General features: G+C 35.8%; 1 protein-coding gene and 1 pseudogene across 1 annotated transcript in view; both read right to left on the bottom strand.

Moving 5' to 3' along the window:
* The window catches only part of PCSK1 (proprotein convertase subtilisin/kexin type 1), a 123,344-nt gene extending 101,538 nt beyond the window's left edge, over positions 1-21,806 (bottom strand). The window contains exon 1 of the mRNA XM_053701505.1: positions 21,478-21,806. Coding sequence (XP_053557480.1) covers positions 21,478-21,657 — 180 coding nt within the window. The 5' untranslated portion in view covers positions 21,658-21,806. The remainder of the gene's footprint in view (positions 1-21,477) is intronic.
* On the bottom strand, positions 678-3,405 carry LOC128648690 (heat shock cognate protein HSP 90-beta-like; annotated as a pseudogene).
* Positions 21,807-24,292: the final 2,486 nt, after the last annotated feature.

Genomic DNA, 24,292 nt, shown 5'->3' on the forward strand with positions numbered 1-24,292 from the left:
CAGCAAATGTATAATATGGAGGGCTAGAGCAGCATTTGGCTCACATAAGTCAGGACAGCAGAAATTAGATTGGCCCAAAATAATAAAATTTCCCAAATGTAGACAAAACTCAGGCACCATATGTCCCTCACATAAATAGTCCCACGCTAGCTAACTCATGTCCTGACTGAAGAGATAAAGAGTCTAACATAGCATGGGATAGTAGTTATGTGGTTGAGTAGAGAACACCATCCCTGTACTGGGGTTTACATAGACACTAGTTGGGTGAATGGGCAGAAAAGCACAAGGGTTGACTGAACCTATTCTGCTCCTTGGTTCTCACACCCAAAGACATAGAACTTCTGAGCTCAAGTAATTTGGATTAAGGCCTGAAAAGGGACGTGTTATATATTTTACGTAACAATATTTTTAATTAATGGAATTATGAAAATTAATAATCAATCATAAAATTATCATCATCAATATCAATTCTGATATGGTAGAATTTGACAATACACTCCAGTGAAACGTTATATAATCTCTGTAGTGTATTACAAAATGCTTATGAGTTATCTAGAAATTATGACAATAAAATTATTATGAACATTAATATTTAATCTCAAATTAAATTAATTCCTCAGTTCTGACCAGTTAATCTCTATAAACACATTGATTATATTTATGCAGAAAATAGTGTATTATTTTTTTTTTTTTCAGTGTACAAAAAAGGTCTTTATTTTTGCATAACGTTGCCATTTTACAACCATGAAAAGAAAATCTCACAGGCAGCACAACACAGCGTTACTTTTCAGATAACAGTATTTTATTCTTGAGGATATTCAAAACTTCCTGAACGGAAGAACAAACTTAACCCTTTCCAGGCAGGAAACTCCAACCAGGCAAGGGTTACACCTCTTGGCGCATCATACCCATGGTAACCGCATAAGACCAAGAGGGCCGAGACATGAAAGGAAGGGTTAAATAAACAGCAGAGACATCTGGTAATTCCCTGCATTTAAGGGGAAGGATCTGTTAACACATTAACTGCCAAATGAGCCAGCAGGAAAAATTAAACGCTGTAATATTTACAGTTCATGCCAGGAAGGCTTTACAGCCTGAACACCTCCCTGCCAAAGGAGTTGCAGACACAGGGCTGTAGAGGGAAGGGGCAGAGAAGGGGGTTATGAGTCCAAAAAGTTAATCTACTTCCTCCATGCGGGATGCATCCTCATCACCCTCAAGTGGAGGAATGTCTTCTGTGACAGATGGTGTGGTTTCTTCTACTGCGGTCTCGTCTTCATCAATGCCCAGACCCAACTTGATCATCCGATAGATGCGGTTTGAGTGAGTCTGTGGATCATCCAGAGAGAAGCCAGAGGACAGCAAAGCAGTCTCAAACAGCAGAACAACCAGGTCCTTCACGGCTTTGTCATTCTTATCGGCATCCGCCTTCTGCCGCAGAGTCTCCACAATTGGGTGCTCGGGATTGATCTCCAGGTGCTTCTTTGCCATCATGTAACCCATGGTTGAGTTGTCCCTCAGAGCCTGTGCCTTCATGATACGCTCCATGTTTGCAGTCCAGCCATACGTACTGGTAACAATGCAGGATGGGGAGGACACAAGACGGTTGGAAATGGTAACCTTCTCAACCTTCTTGTCCAAGATCTCCTTCATCAGCTTACACAGGCTGTCAAACTTGTTTTTGTTCTCTTCCATTTTCTTCTTCTCATCTTCGTCTTCTGGCAGCTCCAGCCCTTCTTTTGTGACAGACACAAGAGTCTTCCCATCAAATTCCTTCAGCTGCTGCACACAGTATTCATCGATTGGCTCGGTCATGTACACCACCTCAAACCCGCGCTTCCTGACATGCTCCACAAATGCAGAGTTGGCAACTTGCTCCTTGCTCTCACCAGTTATGTAGTAGATGCTCTTCTGGTTCTCCTTCATGCGTGACACATATTCTGTCAGGGAAGCCATTTCATCTCCAGTTTGGGAGGTGTGGTAACGCAGGAGCTCAGACAGCCTCTTCCTGTTGGTGGAGTCTTCATGGATCCCAAGCTTGAGGTTTTTGGAGAAAGCTTCATAAAATTTCTTGTAATTTTCTTTGTCCTCAGCCAGCTCAGAGAACAGCTCGATACACTTCTTCACAATGTTCTTGCGGATGACCTTCAGGATCTTGCTCTGCTGCAGCATCTCTCGGGAGATGTTCAGGGGAAGGTCCTCAGAGTCTACCACACCACGGATAAAGTTCAGGTACTCTGGTATCAGCTCGTCACAGCTGTCCATGATGAACACCCTGCGTACATATAGCTTAATGTTATTCTTCTTTTTCTTATTTTCAAAGAGGTCGAAGGGAGCTCGGCGTGGGATGAACAGCAATGCGCGGAACTCCAGCTGGCCCTCAACTGAGAAGTGCTTTACTGCTAGATGATCCTCCCAGTCATTTGTAAGGCTCTTGTAGAACTCTCCATACTCCTCCTGGCCAATGTCATCAGGATTGCGAGTCTAGATTGGTTTGGTCTTGTTCAGTTCTTCCTGGTCAATGTATTTCTCCTTGATCTTCTTAGTCTTTTTCTTTTTGTCTTTGCTTTCCTCTTCATCATCTGAGCCCACATCCTCTATCTTAGGCTTGTCCTCGCCTCCCTCCTGCTCCTCATCCTTTTTCTCTTCTTCTTTCTCCTCCTCAGCTTCGTCATCACTGATCTCCTTCTCTCGCTCCTTCTCCAGATAGAGTGTGATTGGGTACCCGATGAACTGGGAATGTTTCTTCACCACCTCCTTGACGCGTTTTTCCTCCAAATATTCAGTCTGATCTTCCTTAAGGTGCAGAATGACCCTGGTCCCTCTGCCAATGGGCTCACCATGGTCTGTGCGGACAGTGAAGGATCCACCAGCTGAGGACTCCCAGATGTACTGTTCATCATCATTGTGTTTAGTGATCACCACAACCTTTTCTGCTACCAGGTAAGCAGAATAGAAGCCCACGCCAAACTGCCCAATCATGGAGATATCTGCACCGGCCTGCAGAGCCTCCATGAAAGCCTTGGTTCCAGACTTAGCAATAGTTCCAAGGTTGTTGATTAGGTCAGCTTTAGTCATGCCAATGCCAGTGTCCACCAATGTAAGAGTATGTTCCAGGCGATTGGGGATGACATCAATCTTCAGATCCTTGCCGCTGTCCAGTTTAGATGGGTCAGTAAGGCTTTCATATCTGATCTTATCAAGGGCATCGGAAGCATTGGAGATCAGCTCTCGCAGAAAGATTTCCTTGTTAGAATAGAAAGTGTTTATAATAAGGGACATGAGCTGGGCGATCTCAGCCTGGAAGGCGAAAGTCTCCACCTCCTCCTCTCCATGATGAACTTCTTCCGGCATCTTGTAGGTTTGCTGCGGTGGATCTGCGTGTCCCTGTGTTGATGAATGAAGAGAAGACAATAGTGTATTAATTATGACCAAATATATATGTCTATTATCCCATTAATGGACACAACACTTCTATAAATTAACCTTAACTCAAAATGAATTCAAGGTACCTCAGTATGAATCACTTAACAAATATCCCTCATGAATTTTACAAGAACAATTTGAATTTAACCAGCAACCTTAGTCCAATGCCAAAATATAGAATACTAACTTAACAATGCTTAGTGAACAATATAACAAGATATTTTAACACAAATCTTACCAAATCTCAATAAATCTAATACAACTTCCAAATAAATATAATTAAACTATTTGGACCAAAATAGTCTTATAATACATCAAATAATCAACCAGAGATTATTACACTATAATAAATGCAATTTTTAAAATATATATCACAGTAACTCCAAATCAATTTTATAATCGTAAAATACAAAATCTCTCTTTTCCTCAATGTTCAAATGACTTAATTTTGAATATGATTATTCTTACCTAAGATACCCTAGTCTATGCAATATTAATTTATAAATACAAAATGCCCTTTTAAATCACAGCTACAATTTAACTATAGCTATAGAATACCTTTGATTTAAAACATTACAGTAACCAATATGAGAGTTCAATGTTCTAGATAACTCTATTGTCATTTGTGGGGAAATATTGCACCAGTTTTGGAAGAGAATTAAGCCCAATAATCTCTTATCCAGAAAGGGGGTCCCAACAGGATTTGTCTTACAGAAAACTGTGTTCGCACACTCGCGTTCCTCTGTAAGCAAAAATGGCAGCGAAGGCAGGATTGCAACAAGTACAACAGGCAAGGCTCAGTCAGTCACCAAAAAAATAATTCAGCAAAGGGCCCTTCTCTCTCTATGCAAAGAGCTTTTGTCAGAGACCAAACTCCTCCCCATTTCTTAATCATTCAATAGAATTTGGATATGCCCTTATCTCTCATTGGCTACTGGGAATGCCACTCCTAACAGCCAAATTGTATATAAATATTGAATCAATATAATGCATTACTTCATCTGTTATCATAACACCACTTCCTCTATGTATTTTACTTTTGAAAATTGGGTTTACAGTATTGCTGATACGCTTGAAGAAACTTCACAACTGAATTGAACAAATATAAAAAATATATATGTCAATTATTCATTCTAGTGCTGATCAGCAAACCCCTGCCCAATTGGAAGGGATTGTCGACATACATGCCCATGATTGGTCCGACATGTATATATGAGCTGGCCTTGTGATAGCGCATTTGGATGTGTTTAGATATGTAACCGTATACTGATATCTCTTTGTTATATTGTACACAATATTGAATGTTCCAATAGTTTTAATAATTTATAGTGAATTCAAACTCTATTTAGTGCAGTTGTGTTCTGACTGAATGCTGCTGTCACTAACACACAACTTTGTGTGATTGTTCCATTCACCGGCTTCTATGTCCTATTGTATATGGCGCATGGAGGGTGTGTTTTATTCTTGACTGTTGATTGGTCTCCTCTATGTGCCATTACATAGTGATGTTTACTTCTTATTGTGATGCCGACTAGTGGTCCAATAGAGTGTGTCGAATTACTAACTGTGAAACCAAGCTTTATTGGATGCTGTTCTGAGTGAATTGCTTTCGTCACCAACACACAATTTTGTGTGATTGGTCCATTTACCAGCCTCTATGTTCTATTATATAACACGTGGAGGGTGTGTTTCGCTTTTGACCTATGATTGGTCTCTGCTACGTACTAACACACATCGATTTTTACTCCTTACTTTGACGCCGATCAGTGGCCCAATAGAGTGTGTTGAACTGAAAGGGTGTGTTTTGTTTCACATTTGTGATTGGTCCTTTGTATGTTTAACTAGAGCAAGGTTGTGAGGGAACACTATAGCCTGATGAAACAGCGTAAGCGCTGAGAAACGCATTGCTGTGTTTCCTGCTTTTAAACAGTGATTTAAAAAAAAATTGAATATATTTTACTCAACCTTGCTTTATTCTTGTGGATATTGGAATCATCTTGGGACCTTACAATATCGAGGTGGTGTTCCTGTGTAAGCTGTTGCCAGTGATTGAGTCAGCCGAGTGGCTCTGAAACCTTGGTTCGTTCATTTTTGCACTGAATGTGCACCTGGGCTCTGTGAGTATAGCTGACTTTCATATAGTCTATATCTGCCTTTTCCAACGATATTACACTATTAGGTGCCTCTTATCTCTCCTATCTTTAGGAACTGGCACTTGTATCTTTTTTCTCAGGGGAGCTGCCTACTATCTGGTTCTGGATACCATTTGTCTCAAGCTTCATTATATCAATAACATTGTGATCATCATACTCATCATTGTGACCACGACAGAAGAAACGTTACTGATATCTGAATATTAAATGGACTGTAATTGTTATTTTACCCTATATGTGTGAGTTATTCACTCATTGTTATCATTATATTATTATACTAAATATGTTTTTATTTTTTATTTTTGTATTTAGCACTAGATTTCACATCACATAATATCACTTTATATTATTTTACATAAACTCAAAAAAAAATTATATATTTTTTGGCGCACCCTTATTGGTAACAGACCTTCTGTTATCGCAGTTGTTGTCAACATAGATGTGCCTATTTAATTTAACTGAGTATGTGTATTTCAATACCAGACATGAGTATATTGATTTACTATGTATTCTTATACATCCATACATTAGGCCTGTACACAATATCAAATCTATATAATATACATATAATACATACTTCCCTCCAACAATGTCTCAAGAGGTGTGCTTAAAAGTCATGTTTCCATATTCCATAAGTACCTGCACTTAGAATTCTGTTGGAATTAAATCATGACAGATATATATGAGCATTATTTTACTTCAATATGAATACATTGCCTATCTGTTGATACCGCTTTAATATTGAGTGCATAACTTATATGACATGATTCATACATAGGCATTTAAATACCAGTATCTACTAGTCATATTTGGAACTTCATTTTCACACCAGATTCCTGAAACAAAGAAAAGTAAATGTAGTTTTATTCTGCCACAGTTAAACATTTTAAATTCACCAATGCAGCTATTTCTTTAATATAGCAGACATTTATTCAATATGGTATATTCTTAAAGGTAATCTCGTATGTTGGTATTCTTTCATAAAGTCTTGGTATATTAAATATTTCTGCAAGTTATAGACGATCTGTACTTTAAAATGAACTTTAAGGTCACAATATTATCACATGCCTGTAAGTGTATGTATTGTCTCATCATTTGCCTGTGTTAAATTAATTAACCTTCTGAGATTTTGCTAGCTTCTAACATGAGTCCAGACCTGTGTCTGCTGTGACTACAGGGGGTCCCCTGATCAGCTATTTTTTTACCCACTGTTCAGGTAGTGATCAAACTTTTCTTTAAATTGACATTATCTCTTATAGTTTTAGACAAATGTTTGCTTTTGGGAGCAAATGCATTATATCCTGCTTTTTAGAAGTCCTGGTTATTTAACATCTGAACAGCAGGAGGTCTGAGGAAACATTCTTTCTGTGTACTGGGACATGTCAGGTTTGTAATATGTCTCTGACAACAAAAGGGGGGTTTTGTGTTACTCACATCAGCCCATTTGATAGAGAGAACTGTAACAAACTTACAGTAACGAAACTGATAAAATTAGCTGTATAATAGATTCATTATTTTGCCTTATCATATATATATATATATATATATATATATATATATATATATATATATATATATATATATATATATATATGTGTATATAATATATATTATCTGATGTCACTCAGCAATACAATGACAGACTGTATATGAACCTTTGGTTGACTGAGAGAACATCAGGGTAAAATGCATGATGACCCTTTGTGGCAATCAAGGAGTTAAATATTCTGTTGTCTGTGGGCGTTAAATGCCTTTTGACGATTGACTAAAATGTATTGCATAACCTTATTTGTTTATAATATATTTGTCAGATAACTTATTTGTCAATCATTGTGCTAGACCACATTTCAGGTGTAAAGTAGCAACTGTAAAAACAAAAACAATGTTTATTGAATGTAATATGTATTTTTGTTGTTAATTGCAGTTGTTAAAGGGACAGCCAAGTCAAAATTAAACTTTCATGATTCAGATAGAGCACCCAATTTTAAACAACTTTCCAATTCACTTCCATTATCCAAATGTGCACAATCTTTTTACACGCATACTTTCTGAGGCACCAGATCCTACTGAGAATGGACAAGATTTACAGGATATATGTACATGCATTTTGTGATTGGCTTATGGCTGTCACATGATGCATTAGGAAGGAAAATGTAACTAACTAACTAACATTTGTGAGAAACAAAATCTACTACTCATTTGCAATTCAGACTGCCTTTTAATAATTATGGTCACCTGTTATTTATCTTCACACCCAAGACTTGCGTTTGTTAGGTCTTTACATCCAACTGCATTTTGAGAAAAGCTGACATTGCATAAGTCTATGTAACATACTGCTACCACTGTGAATATACACAAATGTAGTCTAGTATATTTGGCATATTATGGCCAAGTTAGGGAGACATTTTGTTCTGTATTATTCTATGGAATTTATATCAAGTTTGGATTTGAATCTAACCACAGATTTCAGTGCTGAGTAACAGAACACAAGTGTTATTTCAAGCAAGTGATAATATAATAAGTTACATATATGTATGCCACAGTGATTGCCTTAGGACTGGTCACTCCAACAAAAGGGCACTCATTTTATACTAAAGAGACTCTAAGGGGATTTCTGATGCAATATGTGATGTAATTGATTATGTAATGGATTATCTCATCAACAAATGTATTTCATTGGGAACATGTGTGTGCCTCTGTAAATTTTAACAAAAGGTATTTGCATAGAAAATAATAAAATGCTCTTTTTGTTTGTGAATGTACTTTTTTAATCTTTGGAACACCTTGTGTCTGGGCAGGGAATATTTACTCCAGTTCATGTTCAATTAATTTTCTGCTAAACACAGCAATATTTTGTAATGGGCTAAACACATACACAAAAATCTAATATTGGTTTGCTTTAAAAATTGCAGAAGACTCCTTTCCTCAGTTATTAGTGTACATGTTTTATTACTCTTTATAATATCCATGTAAAAGAATAATATATATTTTACAGGTTTAAAATATCTCTTTATAATGTTATAGAAAAATGTAATTACAAGAAAACACAAAATAGAAGATACCACATTGTGCAGATTATTAAGGTAGAAAAAAAGCAATCCATATTCACAATACCAATGTTCACTCACAAAGGTTTTCAGCTTTTTACTGATAGGAGAATAGGTTGTCAGAGAAAATGTATTTCTAGATTTGTGAGATGAATATGGCCTGTAGGAAAATGAACTATGTACACAGTGGAATTATTATTGAATTGATCACAGCTGTATCATGCTTGTGTGAGCTTATATAATAATTAATTAAAAGTATATTTAGTGAAGCTTAAAAAAACAAAGTTGAGGTTGTGATAGAAGTTTAGAATCTTAATGATAAAAATATGGGACACCAAGGAAATTATAACAAATTAAAAAATAAAAAAGGATGTCAAAAAAACAATAATTGATAGACAAGATTTAGAATTTATGCAGATAATTATTATAGCTGGAATTATTTATAGTATATTAAAGGAATATAAAACCCCATATTTTTATTTTATGACTCAGATAGCATGTACAATTTTAAAAAGATTTCCAATTTACTTTTATTAACTAGTTTGCTTTTCTCTTTTGGTAGCATTTGTTGAAAAGCATACTTAGGTAGGCTCAGAAGCAGCAATTTACTACTAGAAGCTAGCTGCTGATTGGTGGCTGCACATATATGACTCTTGCCAATGGCTTACCTGATGTGTTCCGCTAGGTCCCAGTAATGCATTGCTGCTCCTTCAAAGAGCATACAAAGAGAATTATGCAAATTAGATAATAGAAGTATATTGGAAAGTTGTTTAAAAATGTATAATCTTTCTGAATCATGAAAGAACAAATTTCAGATTTAATGTCTCTTTGATGTGATTGCTGTTTCAAAGTGACAGTGTCACAATGCCGCCAAGTGTACAGTGAGAGAAACTGATGATATATAGTATAAAGCAAAAAGACAACCAAAAACACTTTCTTGAGCCCGCCAAGGTACATAGAGTACAAGTCAAAATGAAAGCTTCAGTGCACCCTCGATGCCACTTTAAATTACAAGAAGGGAATAATGATTATTAGATCTTTACCAAAGTACTGTTCCTTCTCTAAATAGGATAGCCAGTTTATTTTAGCGAGGGGTAGGGAAAAAAATAACGAGAGAGAAAAAAACTTCCTAATTCCCACTCAACCATCGCTCTCTCCTTTCACAAACCATCAAAATCATAATTATATCATTTGCTGGTAGACCAGGACAAAGGAAATGTTCCATAACCAATATAATGGGCAAACCAATCAGATATCTGGAATGGGTAAATCATTTGTAATTGCACAGTCTATGGAAGTGGTTTATTTACCTCTAACTATCTATTGAAAAATATCAATTGTTTATTCGTATACAGGGAGTGCAGAATTATTAGGCAAGTTGTATTTTTGAGGATTAATTTTATTATTGAACAACAACCATGTTCTCAATGAACCCAAAAAACTCATTAATATCAAAGCTGAATAGTTTTTGAAGTAGTTTTTAGTTTGTTTTTAGTTTTAGCTATTTTAGGGGGATATCTGTGTGTGCAGGTGACTATTACTGTGCATAATTATTAGGCAACTTAACAAAAAACAAATATATACCCATTTCAATTATTTATTTTTACCAGTGAAACCAATATAACATCTCAACATTCACAAATATACATTTCTGACATTCAAAAACAAAACAAAAACAAATCAGTGACCAATATAGCCACCTTTCTTTGCAAGGACACTCAAAAGCCTGCCATCCATGGATTCTGTCAGTGTTTTGATCTGTTCACCATCAACATTGCGTGCAGCAGCAACCACAGCCTTCCAGACACTGTTCAGAGAGGTGTACTGTTTTCCCTCCTTGTAAATCTCACATTTGATGATGGACCACAGGTTCTCAATGGGGTTCAGATCAGGTGAACAAGGAGGCCATGTCATTAGATTTTCTTCTTTTATACCCTTTCTTGCCAGCCACGCTGTGGAGTACTTGGACGCGTGTGATGGAGCATTGTCCTGCATGAAAATCATGTTTTTCTTGAAGGATGCAGACTTCTTCCTGTACCACTGCTTGAAGAAGGTGTCTTCCAGAAACTGGCAGTAGGACTGGGAGTTGAGCTTGACTCCATCCTCAACCCGAAAAGGCCCCACAAGCTCATCTTTGATGATACCAGCCCAAACCAGTACTCCACCTCCACCTTGCTGGCGTCTGAGTCAGACTGGAGCTCTCTGCCCTTTACCAATCCAGCCACGGGCCCATTCATCTGGCCCATCAAGACTCACTCTCATTTCATCAGTCCATAAAACCTTAGAAAAATCAGTCTTGAGATATTTCTTGGCCCAGTCTTGACGTTTCAGCTTGTGTGTCTTGTTCAGTGGTGGTCGTCTTTCAGCCTTTCTTACCTTGGCCATGTCTCTGAGTATTGCACACCTTGTGCTTTTGGGCACTCCAGTAATGTTGCAGCTCTGAAATATGGCCAAACTGGTGGCAAGTGGCATCTTGGCAGATGCACGCTTGACTTTTCTCAGTTCATGGGCAGTTATTTTGCGCCTTGGTTTTTCCACACGCTTCTTGCGACCCTGTTGACTATTTTGAATGAAACGCTTGATTGTTCGATGATCACGCTTCAGAAGCTTTGCAATTTTAAGAGGGCTGCATCCCTCTGCAAGATATCTCACTATTTTTTACTTTTCTGAGCCTGTCAAGTCCTTCTTTTGACCCATTTTGCCAAAGGAAAGGAAGTTGCCTAATAATTATGCACACCTGATATAGGGTGTTGATGTCATTAGACCACACTCCTTCTCATTACAGAGATGCACATCACCTAATATGCTTAATTGGTAGTAGGCTTTCAAGCCTATACAGCTTGGAGTAAGACAACATGCATAAAGAGGATGATGTGGTCAAAATACTAATTTGCCTAATAATTCTGCACTCCCTGTATATATCCTTAGATTAAATTACTCAGAAATTATTTGAGTGTTTATAGCCCAGACAAATTCACTAAAATTGGGAGCATCTGTTGAGTTTAATTTCCTCAGGATAAGATTACGTTTCAAAAGAATGGCCATGTTTATAAGTCTAATATTTTTGTGTAGGGCCAACTATTTAAATGAAGAAAATATGCTTTGATTTAAAGGCTACCCCACTTTCTAAATATGTACAGTATATAACCAAACATTAGAAACAGTGCAAAAGGTCTGCTTGCAAATAATAAGATCTAGATAATTTACATTAATTCAATTATGCTATTTAGAGAATTTAGCTGGTGTAACATAGATTTTGTTAATAAGCCTAAAATGAGACTCTCTCCAAGCAATAGACACAGAAGTTTTATCTACCAAACTGATACTGTGTTTTAGCTCACTTGCTGTTATGTCCAGGAAATTTTTAAGCCTTTTTTGTGCCATATTATTCAAATGTCTCTGCCATGGATGAGAAATAAGAGTATTATAAAGTTTTGATATGGAATGCACTCCCGCTTGATATAAACTTATGGCTTTATCTAACTCCCCAAGATTCTATTTTAAATCAAATTTCGGTTGCAAAATCTATTTTTTATTATCTTTCCCTCTTGACCTGATCATTATTTCTACCCAATTTACAAGGGGAGAAAATAAAGAGGGAAAGGGAGGGAATAGAAGAGGATTATTTTAGGAATTCCCATTCCTAAAATAGTGAGTGAAGTAGCGATATATTTTGGAGAAAATAAGAATTATTCTTTTTGAGGTTGTGCACATTATTATATAATTGGTTAGAAAGAATTATTGGAAAACTTTGGAATTGAATACAACTGTATAATGATAGAGACTGTATTTTATTAATATAAGAATATGATAGTAGATGTTAATTTTTTAGATTTTTAAACAAAATATAGTCCTTTTATTTTGGTTATGTATGTTAATATACATGAGACAATAATTGATGTTAGTTTACTTTTAATTATATTCAGTTAGTGTGTTTATACTACATTGAATGAGAAGATTATTCTAATTTACTGAAGCTGTTGTCTGTTTAATTTGTCTATCGATTTGCTAAGATTGACATTTGTTGTAAAATGTCAGCATGTACTTTGTATTGAACTTATGTTATATATGCTGATTGCTGGCAACATTTAGCCACCAATCAGCAAGCACTACCCAGGTTCTGAAAAAACGGGCCGGCTCCCAAGCTTACATACCTGCTTTTTAAATAGAGATACCAAGGAAACAAAAAAATTGATAATAGGAGTAAATTAGAAAGTTCCTTAAAATTACATGCTCTATCTGAATAATGAAAGAAAAAAATTGGTTTTCATATCCCTTTAAGAGTGTTCTCGGGTCTATAGCAGTCTATGGCAGCAGTGTTTGTACCTATGTATAACATTGCTATAAATAATGTTGCTGTTAAATAAAACTTAAATACAAACATATGAATAGGTATTATTTGGGATTGCTATTTTGGGTAAATATAAAATATGTCCTACTAAGGACAGATTTATATTTAAAACATAACTTGGAGGAGAAAAACATTATGAAATGTGTCTGATGCTTTCAGCTTTGTATTTGCTGCAGATTTACATACAGTACTTCCTGATTCATTTTTACTAATGTGTGAACATGTATGTTTTATAGTTAAACCCATTTATGTTTAATGTTCTGTGACATTGTAGTTTTTTTGTAGAAAAACTGTATCTCAGAAAACGTTGCTAAGCAACTGTAACCTGATAGTATAAAAGAACCCTTTGAATGTGTGCCCTTTACCTGTGACAGACTAAGATACAACAAGCAAACAAATAAACTGAAAAATATTTAATAAACTAAATGTTGTTCTATAACAGACTCCTTAGTTTAATTTATACTAGAGACCCTGTTAATACTCATTCCTATTTTAAAGGTACAGTAAAGTCTAAAATAAACTTTCATGATTCAGTCTGTTATCAAATTTGCTTTACTCTCCTTGATCACAAAACAATTGTATTTAATGATTTTTATATGACATTCACCATTAAACTCTATGGGTATTTTTGTAGTAAATCATTTAATAAACTGTACTAAAGAATTGTGATAGACCCGATGTTTGTAACCTTGTTATTTATTTATTTATTTATTTTTCCAAACATGGCTGCATGCTAAATACACATGCACGCTCCTGAGCGCCTATAAACCTACCTAGGTAACTCATCAGCAAAGGATACCAAAAAAATTAAGCAGATTTGATAATAGAAGTAATCTGGTGTTTTTTTTAATTGCATGCGTTATCAGAATCATGAAAGTTTAATTGTGACTTTACTTTTCCTTTAAAGGGATGGAAAGGTCAAATTTTTTTTTTTTTTTTATTTAAATTTTTTATTGAGGTTATAATAAAAGTTTCACAACATATTCATCCAGTAACAATGATAGGATAATTCTGAAAGCTAAATCCTTATAACATAAACATAGTCATAAGCCAAAGAAAAAAATGCACAAGAGACAAATGAGACTGCTAGGGTTAACCATGTAAAACAGGGATGTCAGTAGCGGAATCTATGTTTTTACATAAAATAATAACCTCAGTTTTATATTTTATATATAATAGATGTGGCCCATGCCTTACCGTGAGGGGAATTTTTAGGTTTGTTTATTCTAATAGGGTGGAGGTAAGCGTGGGGCAGTATTTGTTTGGATGTTCTAAGACCAGGGTGGCCTAAAGAAGGGAAAAGAGAATTCAGCGGGCAAGAGCCGCTCGTATTAGAAAAGGAGGGGGAGAAAAGGGAATGAGGGGCGGAGCCATCTAGGGTGCCAAGTCAATAATGTGAAAGGGGCTCTTAGGCTTATTATACAGTTACAAATCTACAGGTGACATGTATAGAGGAGAATATTAGTATACAGAGTATAGGGGGCTACTGCATGAGCTCCTCTCCTGGGGAAGTGCCAGCTCTAGGCGATGTGGGTAATAGGGATATGAATATGACCCGCAGGCAACCAGTACCGGCGGGAAAGGGAGAAGAGGAGCTCAGCAAAAAACAGTATTTCGTCAAAATATAAACTTCCACGCAGGGAGTGTGATTAATTAAAGGTCCACTTATCGCTAGAGGACACTGTATTAGGTTTATCATCATACATAGGCTGTGTCTACAAACTAAAGACATTGTAGTGGACTTGGCATTAGACATAAACTGCATATTTATACTGGAGTCCCTGAATGATACTTGTTGCTGTACACAAGTTAACCCTATATATTAATGGCATTATGTTGCACTAGCTACTACTCCATATACAGACCAAGCTTATTAACTAGAGACACTGTATTAAACCTGTAACTATAATGTAGGCCAATACTGTACTTAATAGGCTAGTAATATAATGTAGGCCTCTAAAAGTTACGCAGTTGACCAACATATTCACCTGGGTGGGAATTGGATTGTTAGTGGGACTAACAAATATGACATTGAGGAAAGATCTGACTTGAGCTAGTGCAGCGGCTAACATATTATTAAACATGAGTCCTTTACATAAGGGATATAGCAAACAATATGTAAGATACGAACTTTGTCACAGTAAGCCATGTCTGCCAAAAGATGGTGATAGCATAGTTAAGCAATTTATGTTGCACTTTGCTAATGTAGCATCAAACTGGGAAGTGTAGAGAGACATATAATGTAATGTCACATAAATGCAAGCGTACACGCTATAAGTGAAGACATAAAATATCTAACAGTAATTAGGGTGGATTGTAGTAAGTTTAGCATTAACACACAATAGGACTAAAAGCTAATATAACATCAATAGAAATGACAAACCTAAGGTATGCATTGTAAGTCCCATGAGAGATATATAGGAATGCTGAAGACACATTTGCGCAAAACATGAGATAAATTGCAATGGTGAGTGGCAAAACCTGCATGCTCAAATTACATATAACTACGCTAAAACGCCATGCATCACCTCTCTATATTGTAACTAGAGGACAAACCTAACTGAGCACAAACAGAGCAAATCCCAGGATTGTAATCCTGATGTATAGAAGGGCCAGACAACATAAAAAGGTGGAGAAGGATAGTCCTGTAGAGTGGGCTGGTTGTCAGTATGATCTCCTCATCACTGAGCCTTTCCAGGCTGGGGAGTTAGCATTGGTATGTGGATGAATACAGCCTGTAGAAATATCTGAGGGCTGCTGTAGATCAGTAACATTATGGCTGGGCAAAGTTAAACTGTGACCATACTTAATGCAGAATAAAGTAAGTTTTTGGTGCATTGAGCAAACTGAGGCAGGACAAGGGAAAACAGTCAGCTTGTGAATAAATCAGACGCAAACATATTTAAGTCGTCTTAACATTAGGAGCATATATTAGAGGGATACAAAAAGTTGGAGGCGTAGTAGGGGGAAATCTCAGAGACATTTAGGCTTTATCTCCTACTAACTGCAGAGTTCTCCGCTGCTTTATCCAATTCCAACTGTTTGAGGGGGGCAGCGATGAGGGATCTCAGCATTAGCAAAGCCCAGACTTTTTGCGGGCATGAGATTAGGTGCTATCTGCCTATCATATCTCCCCAGTGAAGTAGATACTGCTGGCAGATTAACAGAGGGCCCTCTCTCCCAGCTCGTTTTAGATCCCGGTCTAATATTACCCATGTGCTTTGTCGGGATACCGTGAGAAGCATGCTGCAGTCCCCCAGATGATCCGTCTTGAGAGAGTGCCTGCATTGCGTCCGGATGTGTTGGAGTTTCTGCTCTAAGGCTGTCAGCACTCACATTGCAGGACGTGTCTCCAGAGGTAGGGATAAATTGTGCCAACTTCCCTGAATCAGATTCGTAGGCTACAACGCTCACTCGGAGCTGAGCTGTAGAGCTGTAGTGGTGCTGGGGTTTACCGCGGCTGTAGATTTCTCGGCTTGGATGCGCTGCTTATAAGAGCGGTGAGCTGCCTCTATTACTGGTTCCGCTGGAGTGGCCAAATTAATGCAGGGGCCCGGAGTGCGTTTCAAGTCTTTGCTTCTCATATGCACTGTTAGGTTGCCAGGGGGAGCCTCCGCATTATCAGGGGACTCAGAAGTTGCAGCGTAGGCCCTGTCCCGTGGTATAGGATATAGGTATGTGGCTGGACATTCTGACCGTGGTATGAAGGTCCATAGTAGAGATATGAGGTCCTCTTTCAGGATCTTATAATGCCTCTCTAGGGACTGTTGGATGCGACGATCCCACAAGTCTAAGGCTTCCATGATAGCGGTATGGTTTGAGTGTGGGTATCTGCTGCTGGCTCCACGTGGCTCAGATTAGAAAGCAAATACAATTTTCCTAGTAGCGTATTCTCAGGATGTCTTGTCTCTTACTTTTAGGAGAATAGTGAGATAAGTTAGCAGTCTAGTACACTATAATAAAGGCTCAGACCCTCAATGTGCAATTTAAAATGTATAATTATATCCAAGGGCTCAGAGCTCCATGAAAACACGTCCGTCTTCCTCTGCAGTTGGCTCCGCCCCCGAAAGGTCAAAATTTTAATGTGCATGGGAGCATTTTAATTTGAAATAGTGTGTTTGTATTATACTCCCATTAGCAAAAAATGCTTCTAGTAAAAATTATTACTGTTTTTCAGTGGCATATGCACATATGCTGTGAGGGCTCGAGCACCAGTATTCAAACACCACCACCTTCTTAGAGAGTCAGCAGTAGTTTGAATGATATATATTACTTCTTCACAGAAACAATACACCCCACTACCGGCTCTCTTAGCAGGCACAGTGTTTGAATACTGATGCACAAACCCTCACAAGATATGTACGTATGCTGCCGAAAAATAGTAATAACTTACTACCCAAAGCATTTTTAAATGGAGGTATATTGCAAAATGCTTCTATTTCAACTTGAAATGCATCCATTTACATTTCATTTTGACCTATCTATCCATGTAAAGGATATTAAACTTTCTACATTACTTCTATTATAAATTTTTCTTTGTTCACTTGGTATCTTTTGTTGAGAAGCAGGGATGCATGCTTAGCAGCTGCCGATTTCTCAAGTACTATATGGCAGCAGTTTTGCAAGAATGTCATTCATTTGCAAGAGCACTAGATGGCAGCACTCCTTTCCTGCCATTTAGTGCTCCAGATGCCTACCTAGGTATCTCTTCAACAAAGAATATCATGGGAATGAAGCAAATTTAATAATAGATGTAAATTTGAAACTTTTTTTTTTAAAGTGGTATGCTCTGTCTGAATCACAATAAAAAAGATTTGGGTTTAATATCCCTTTAACTTGACATTTACTGCACGATAATTGTTCTACAACTGTTTATTTTTGTTCTAGAACTTTGCATAGAAATGTAGTTGATTCAAATAGAACACATATTATAGCTAAATAAATAAAAAGTTTGCATATATATTACAGGACAAAATGTATGTAAATTGGCACTGTGTATCACCCAATGTCAGCATTACGATATTTTAAAATATAGTTATAAACAAACTTTATTATAAAATGTAGGTGAAATTATACAAATAAGTCACAAACTAAAATAACGCACACAATGTAAACTCTGACAGCAAATGTAACAAAATGACATAGTTATATGTATAATATCTCTTTGTAAAGTACAGCAGAACATTGCTAGCAGATTATAAAAAAAGTGTTAAAATGCAGGAACCATAAAGGTCCAGAGCCCCCATTATGCAATTTAGGTATCTGCCTAGGGGTGCTCTTCATGATCATGTCATAGAACTTCTGCATTCTGCACATTCGGTTTCTCTGTTTAACGATTTAGACTCTATGCTTGGTAAAATGTAGCATTTTCTTGAGCAGACATACGAGCTAACAACAGTAAATACATATGTCAATGACATCACTACATATAAGTGGGATGAAAAGTAAGGAATGTATTATTTAATCTGCTTCTAGAGATACCTGAAGTGTAACTACAGCCTCTCTGCACATTTTTATGACTGCAAGATTACATTTTACTTGTTTTAATACGAGGTCCAAAATCTATATTTTTGATGGACTGTAATTGATCACTTCTAATGAAAATGAGCTGTAACTTACTTTTTAATCTAGACGTGGCCTTCTAATCCCATGCACTTCGGCCGTCCACTTCAAAACTCGTTTTTTGTGAACGGTTTGAACTGTTCTCCAATCAGCGCTCTAACCATATGGGAATTTGTTTGTAGTTAGAGCGCCAATTAGAGAACAGTTCAAGCTGTTAGCTCACAAAAAATAGGAGTTTTGAAGAAGGTGTATGGAGCACGGTATTAGAATAGCATCTTTATTACAAGTAGTCAATTAAAGTCCATCTAAAATATCCCTTAGCTCCCGAACCTGATTTTAAGACATGTAAAGTTTACCATTTACATATGCTATTGCTTAGTATATGTACAGTGTATATATATATATATATATATATATATATATATATATATATATATATATATATATATACAATATATAATATGAACTACATTGCAAAGGATCTATACACAAAATAAAATTTAAAATTGCTATTTTGTTAGCAAAATGTCATTCTTATGTAACACAGACACAGATAAGTCTTTTGAATATATCTTATCTCCTTTGCTGTAGTCAGTTAGGACAGATACAAACAAAGTGCAGCACTGATCAAGCAATCACTGTGTAGAATATTGTCAAGTTTCTGGTTTGAAGGGACAGTAATTACCTTGTAATTAATATCCGTTTGCTGTTTTACAATAAATTAATCCAAAAGGTGAGGGTAAATATAATTTAATGCATTGACACCTTTGTTTGCTGCAGCTGTTTTTCAATATCCATAATCCACCCATACTTGCCTTATTTGGAGAAGCCAATCAGGATTTTTTACTGGAGATCACATAGTTAGCCGCTGCCATTTTTTTAGCTACATTTCTATTATTTTGCAGTTTCTTATATGATCATCTCTGCTGAGGCCAGTTAAGGTCAGGAATGAAGCAGAGTTAGGCTTGTGAAGCATACAATGTACGGTTACAATCCTCAGAAGTGGAAAAGTCTTAATTTTTAGAGTTACATTATAGGAAATGGGGAAAAAATAAATAATGAAAATATAATGCAAATGTATTCTCCTATGCAGAATTTAACATTTTATATTACAATGTCAAAGTGTTTAATGTTGCTTTAAAGGGACATTATTTGTTTCTTACTATGCCTGTATAAAACTTACAATATTCTATCAAAATACAAGAAAAGTAGGCAAAATAAATAATACTATACATTACAAAGGTTTTGGGGGTTTTTAACACACATATTTAAATCTTTTTTTTTTACATGTTGACTCCAATGTCCCTTTAAATGTACATGTAATTTATATGCTGTGTATTTTTATTTTGGCAGTAAAAATATTAATATAATATATGATGTGCTTTTTATTTTATGGATAATGGAAACATGATGAAATACATGAATACATTTATGCCTGTTTAAAATAATTAGTAAACATACCCATCCCCTGACTAGAGAGCAGATGCTTTTAATAAATTGTGTCTGTGTATGCTGGCTTTCACTCATTCATAAACATAACCACAGGTTTGCAACGAGATAGCAGGTATCCCCTATCACTGCACTACTGAAATGTATTGCATTTCTGGGAAAATTAATGTGACCTGTTTTATGTTTGTTTTGTTTTTACTTTGCAAGTGGACCCACATATATATATATATATATATATATATATATATATATATATATATATATATATATATATATATATATATATATATATAAAATTAACATTAAAATAATTATTTCTTGGTACCTTTATTTATTTTACATATTTTATGAAAAATGATTTTGTGATGAGATTTTTGTTTCTTGCTTGTGAGGAATGCTATGCACAAACAGGCAATTCCTGTTAGTTACTAAATACATTTAAAGAGCTGTAGCCTTTTTATGAAAACAATAATTATCATGTTTGAATAGCACTATTTAGTATGGTTGATAGATATTTATTGAGTATAATGATTGTCCCTTTACACAGGTAGAGAGATGATAGGTAGATAGATAGATAGATAGATAGATAGATAGATAGATATATTTATAGATATAGATACTAGATAGACAAAAGTAATCTTCAAACGTTTAACATTTCTATATTACTACACATATGCCTGTTTATAAATCAGCAGCTTCTGTAATACATACAGTTCACATTAATGTTCTTTCATGCTGAATGGTTCTGAGCTTTATGTGTCACAGATTTGCAAGGGAGTAGGGGACCAGGTTCAGTACAGTCTTGGTAAACCAGGATTGTACTGCCATATTGAAAACAAAAAATATGCTGAAAATGTACACACTAGAGATTAGACATAAATACAGTAATGATATTGACATATGTCTAGCTGTGTGGAAGCTCCAGGGTCTGTCTCAACAGCTTTATTCATATTTGAGCTTTATTCGTGACATGAAAAGCAAACAATCATCTGAGAGTGTGATACAACCTGTCTGATTTTATTCAAATTATGAAAAGAATCAGATCAGAAAGTATAACAGCACCTATCTATATATCTCTCTGTCTGTCTGTCTGTCTGACATATGATAGATAGATAAATAGATAGATAGATAATGTATTCCACATATTCCTAACTGACTATGCCTTTTATAATATTAAAAAGGAAACAAATATATTCATGTCTGAGACAGACAATCTATGTCTTTAGGAAAGGCAGGTTTTGCAAAATAGAATTAGATTATACTGCAGCTAAAAACTTAATTTTTTCCACAAAATGAAAACTCTATAGATTTTGATCAATACTTATGTTTAAAACGTTGTGATATCTACCCTTTGATAATATTTCATATGAAATCAATGCCATTCATAGTTGTATTTAATGAATTAAAAGAATATGATACCAAATCATTTATTTATAAATTATAGCTTTAACAAATATATATCAAGCTTCAAAATAAGTTTGGCACTTACCTGTCCAAGAAAATCGTACCCCAGCTCCTCTGCCAGAAGTTGTGCTTCCTCTGCACCTCCGGGGATCTCTGCTGCCCATTCGTTTACATAATGCTTGTCTATGCCAGTCACACATATGAAATAACATGAGGAAAAAATAACTAAAGCAATAGATTTGTAACACCAAGATTTCCCTTCCATATTAATATAAATATGAAATTTCTAAAATGCTTTAGAACATATACGAAAATGAGGTTTTCTTGAGTCTTTTTTTCCTTGTTGCTATGTGAACAGATAGCAGGCACAATAGCAGGTTTCTCTTGTAGAGTCTAAGAAGAAAAATAGCAAGAATCTTCCCCACATTCAATGGAAATGAGTATTTACACGTCAAAACTACGTCAAGCACACTTACAACGTCTTAAATCTATATGGTATTCCCAAGGGAGGGGAGATGCTATATTAGGAAGCAGAGATTCAGACAGCCCCACTACACTGAGAGATCAGTACAAGTAATTAGACAAGGAGACGCCCACAGTGATGGGAAAAGCAATATCATGCTCAAACAGCCTGGTGATCAGCTGCCACATTACAAAGACTGTAAATAAAGTGCTATACTATGTACTGACATAGTAAACATTGTAGAACGACGTTAACCCTTTGGTGAACATCAAGGTCCAGCTCTTTGCCTAGGAAAGTATTGCAGCCCTATCAATGCTAAGGGGTTAATACCTATGTGGTTTTTTCATTTGTATTTTATTTTGATAATATTAAGCAATTTTAATTAATTTCCATTGTATTCCAGCACCCAACAGCCAATAGGTGAACAATGATCTGTGTTTTTGTGCTAATTTTGGTTATACAATTATAATTCAATAATTTTCAATTTTATTCAGGCTGTAATTACAACAGCACTAACGGTTTCTCACAATTTTATAAATATGTAATTGTATCCTGTCTTTAATTAATATGTATCCTGTCTTTAATTAATATGCCGGTTACCTGTTTTATTTATATTTCAGCACCAGAGAGCTGGACAGCAGCAATGCATTCTCGCGAACACAACCATTCTTCCCTACCTTACATTAGGCATTGCTGCATATTTTTGTACTGATTTTAAATTCAAGCTGATAAAGCTAATCCAATCTTTCAGGTACACTATAAATCAGGGGTTTCCACCGATCTAAACTAGATATATTGTGGGCAAAGGAAGGGAAGCCATAGAGTACGGTACGTAGGCGAATCATTGCACACCAACACTACACTAATATTTGAGAGATCACATGAGGAAATACGTGGGAGAGCAAACAGTACTGGGCTTGCAAAGAGCTCCATATCTATTTACTTAAACTATGTCTGAAACATGGAAACAGATTTCCACGTAGATATAACCAACCCATTTAGCATTGTGTGATAAGGTGTAGCAGGTATTTTGTCTTAATTTAGTTATAATTTTCTTTGCATGTAGTGAAATGTGGTTGTTACACTAATATCATCTATTGTGATAACATTATAAATAAATATCCCAGTTTGTAGTTATATTTTAAACCAATTTTATGTGCATTTAAATCAAGAATAAATTTCACCAAAAATAAGTATTTATATTTACTGCAAGCCTATATCCAAAATAATATACATATTGTGTGGAAACATTTGTTTGCTAGTAATACACAGTCATTAAGGCACACGACAGAAATAGCTGTTTCATTATTTTAGTGTTCCATGGTTAATCTGTTTGATAATATGAATTATTGACTGTGTATAATTATGTAGGAATTTAAATTATAACTCTGTGTACCTCTATGCCTAATCATAAATATATGACAATAATTGTGTGGACTTGTGTGCCTTATTGTATTTACCAAGGCAACATCAGCTTATGGTGCAATTCACTAAATCTACTGTCATCATTTTTTTTTAATTATTTTCAAAACTCTCATGGACATTAAAGCATTTTCATGGTTTTCTAGTAATATCACTTTCTTGAGCTCCTCCTGTCCTGAACAGCTTTTTGTTTTTAAGCCAGAGAAGATGTGCACCTATTCACAGATAGTGCTATGAGCTTGTCCCTATTGAAGAGTGATTCATTTGTTCCTATGATTCATTTGTGCATAACCATTCATTTCCCATTAGCTCTAATATCAACTCAAAGCAATACACCTTTGACATGTTCAATTTCTGACCTTTCATATGCATGATAGATTTTTTTAAATAAATACCCCTTAGCATTTTTCCGTCTTTTTAACTGTTTGCCTTCTGTATTGTGTTACATTGTTTAATATATTCTATCAATGTTTCTTTTATTCATACCAAAACTAGAACCAGCTGTATTTTTATTCTAATCCTGATATTGCGACCTTGTTAACGTATTCCCCCATAGAAGTCAATGGAGCAAAAAAAGTGGAAAAAGAACCTAACACCATACTCGCGCGCAAACCCGATTGCATATTCTCAAGTGCACTAACCTGACATTTCACATTTCAATTTTCTTCACATAGTAGAATATGTTCAATTTATTCATAAATACATATAACTACACATATATGTTGGTATTTTGGTACAAAATAGAGCTATCAGTATATATATATATATATATATATATATATATATATATATATATACACACACACAATTATATATAGGTATAGACATATACATATATATATATATCTTATAATATAAAAGGCCAAGTGTGTTGGTCCAAAGCTGTCATGCGCAGTAGAGACTGCGCGAGGACAAACACACCTGGCCTTCTACATACTGACCTCCTGGCATCTGGACCGGGTATGAGACGTGGGCGGGGCCGGCGTGACGCGGACGGGACGGGCATGACGTGGGC

Source organism: Bombina bombina, chromosome 2, assembly GCF_027579735.1.
Source record: "Bombina bombina isolate aBomBom1 chromosome 2, aBomBom1.pri, whole genome shotgun sequence".
Lineage (NCBI taxonomy): Eukaryota > Metazoa > Chordata > Amphibia > Anura > Bombinatoridae > Bombina > Bombina bombina.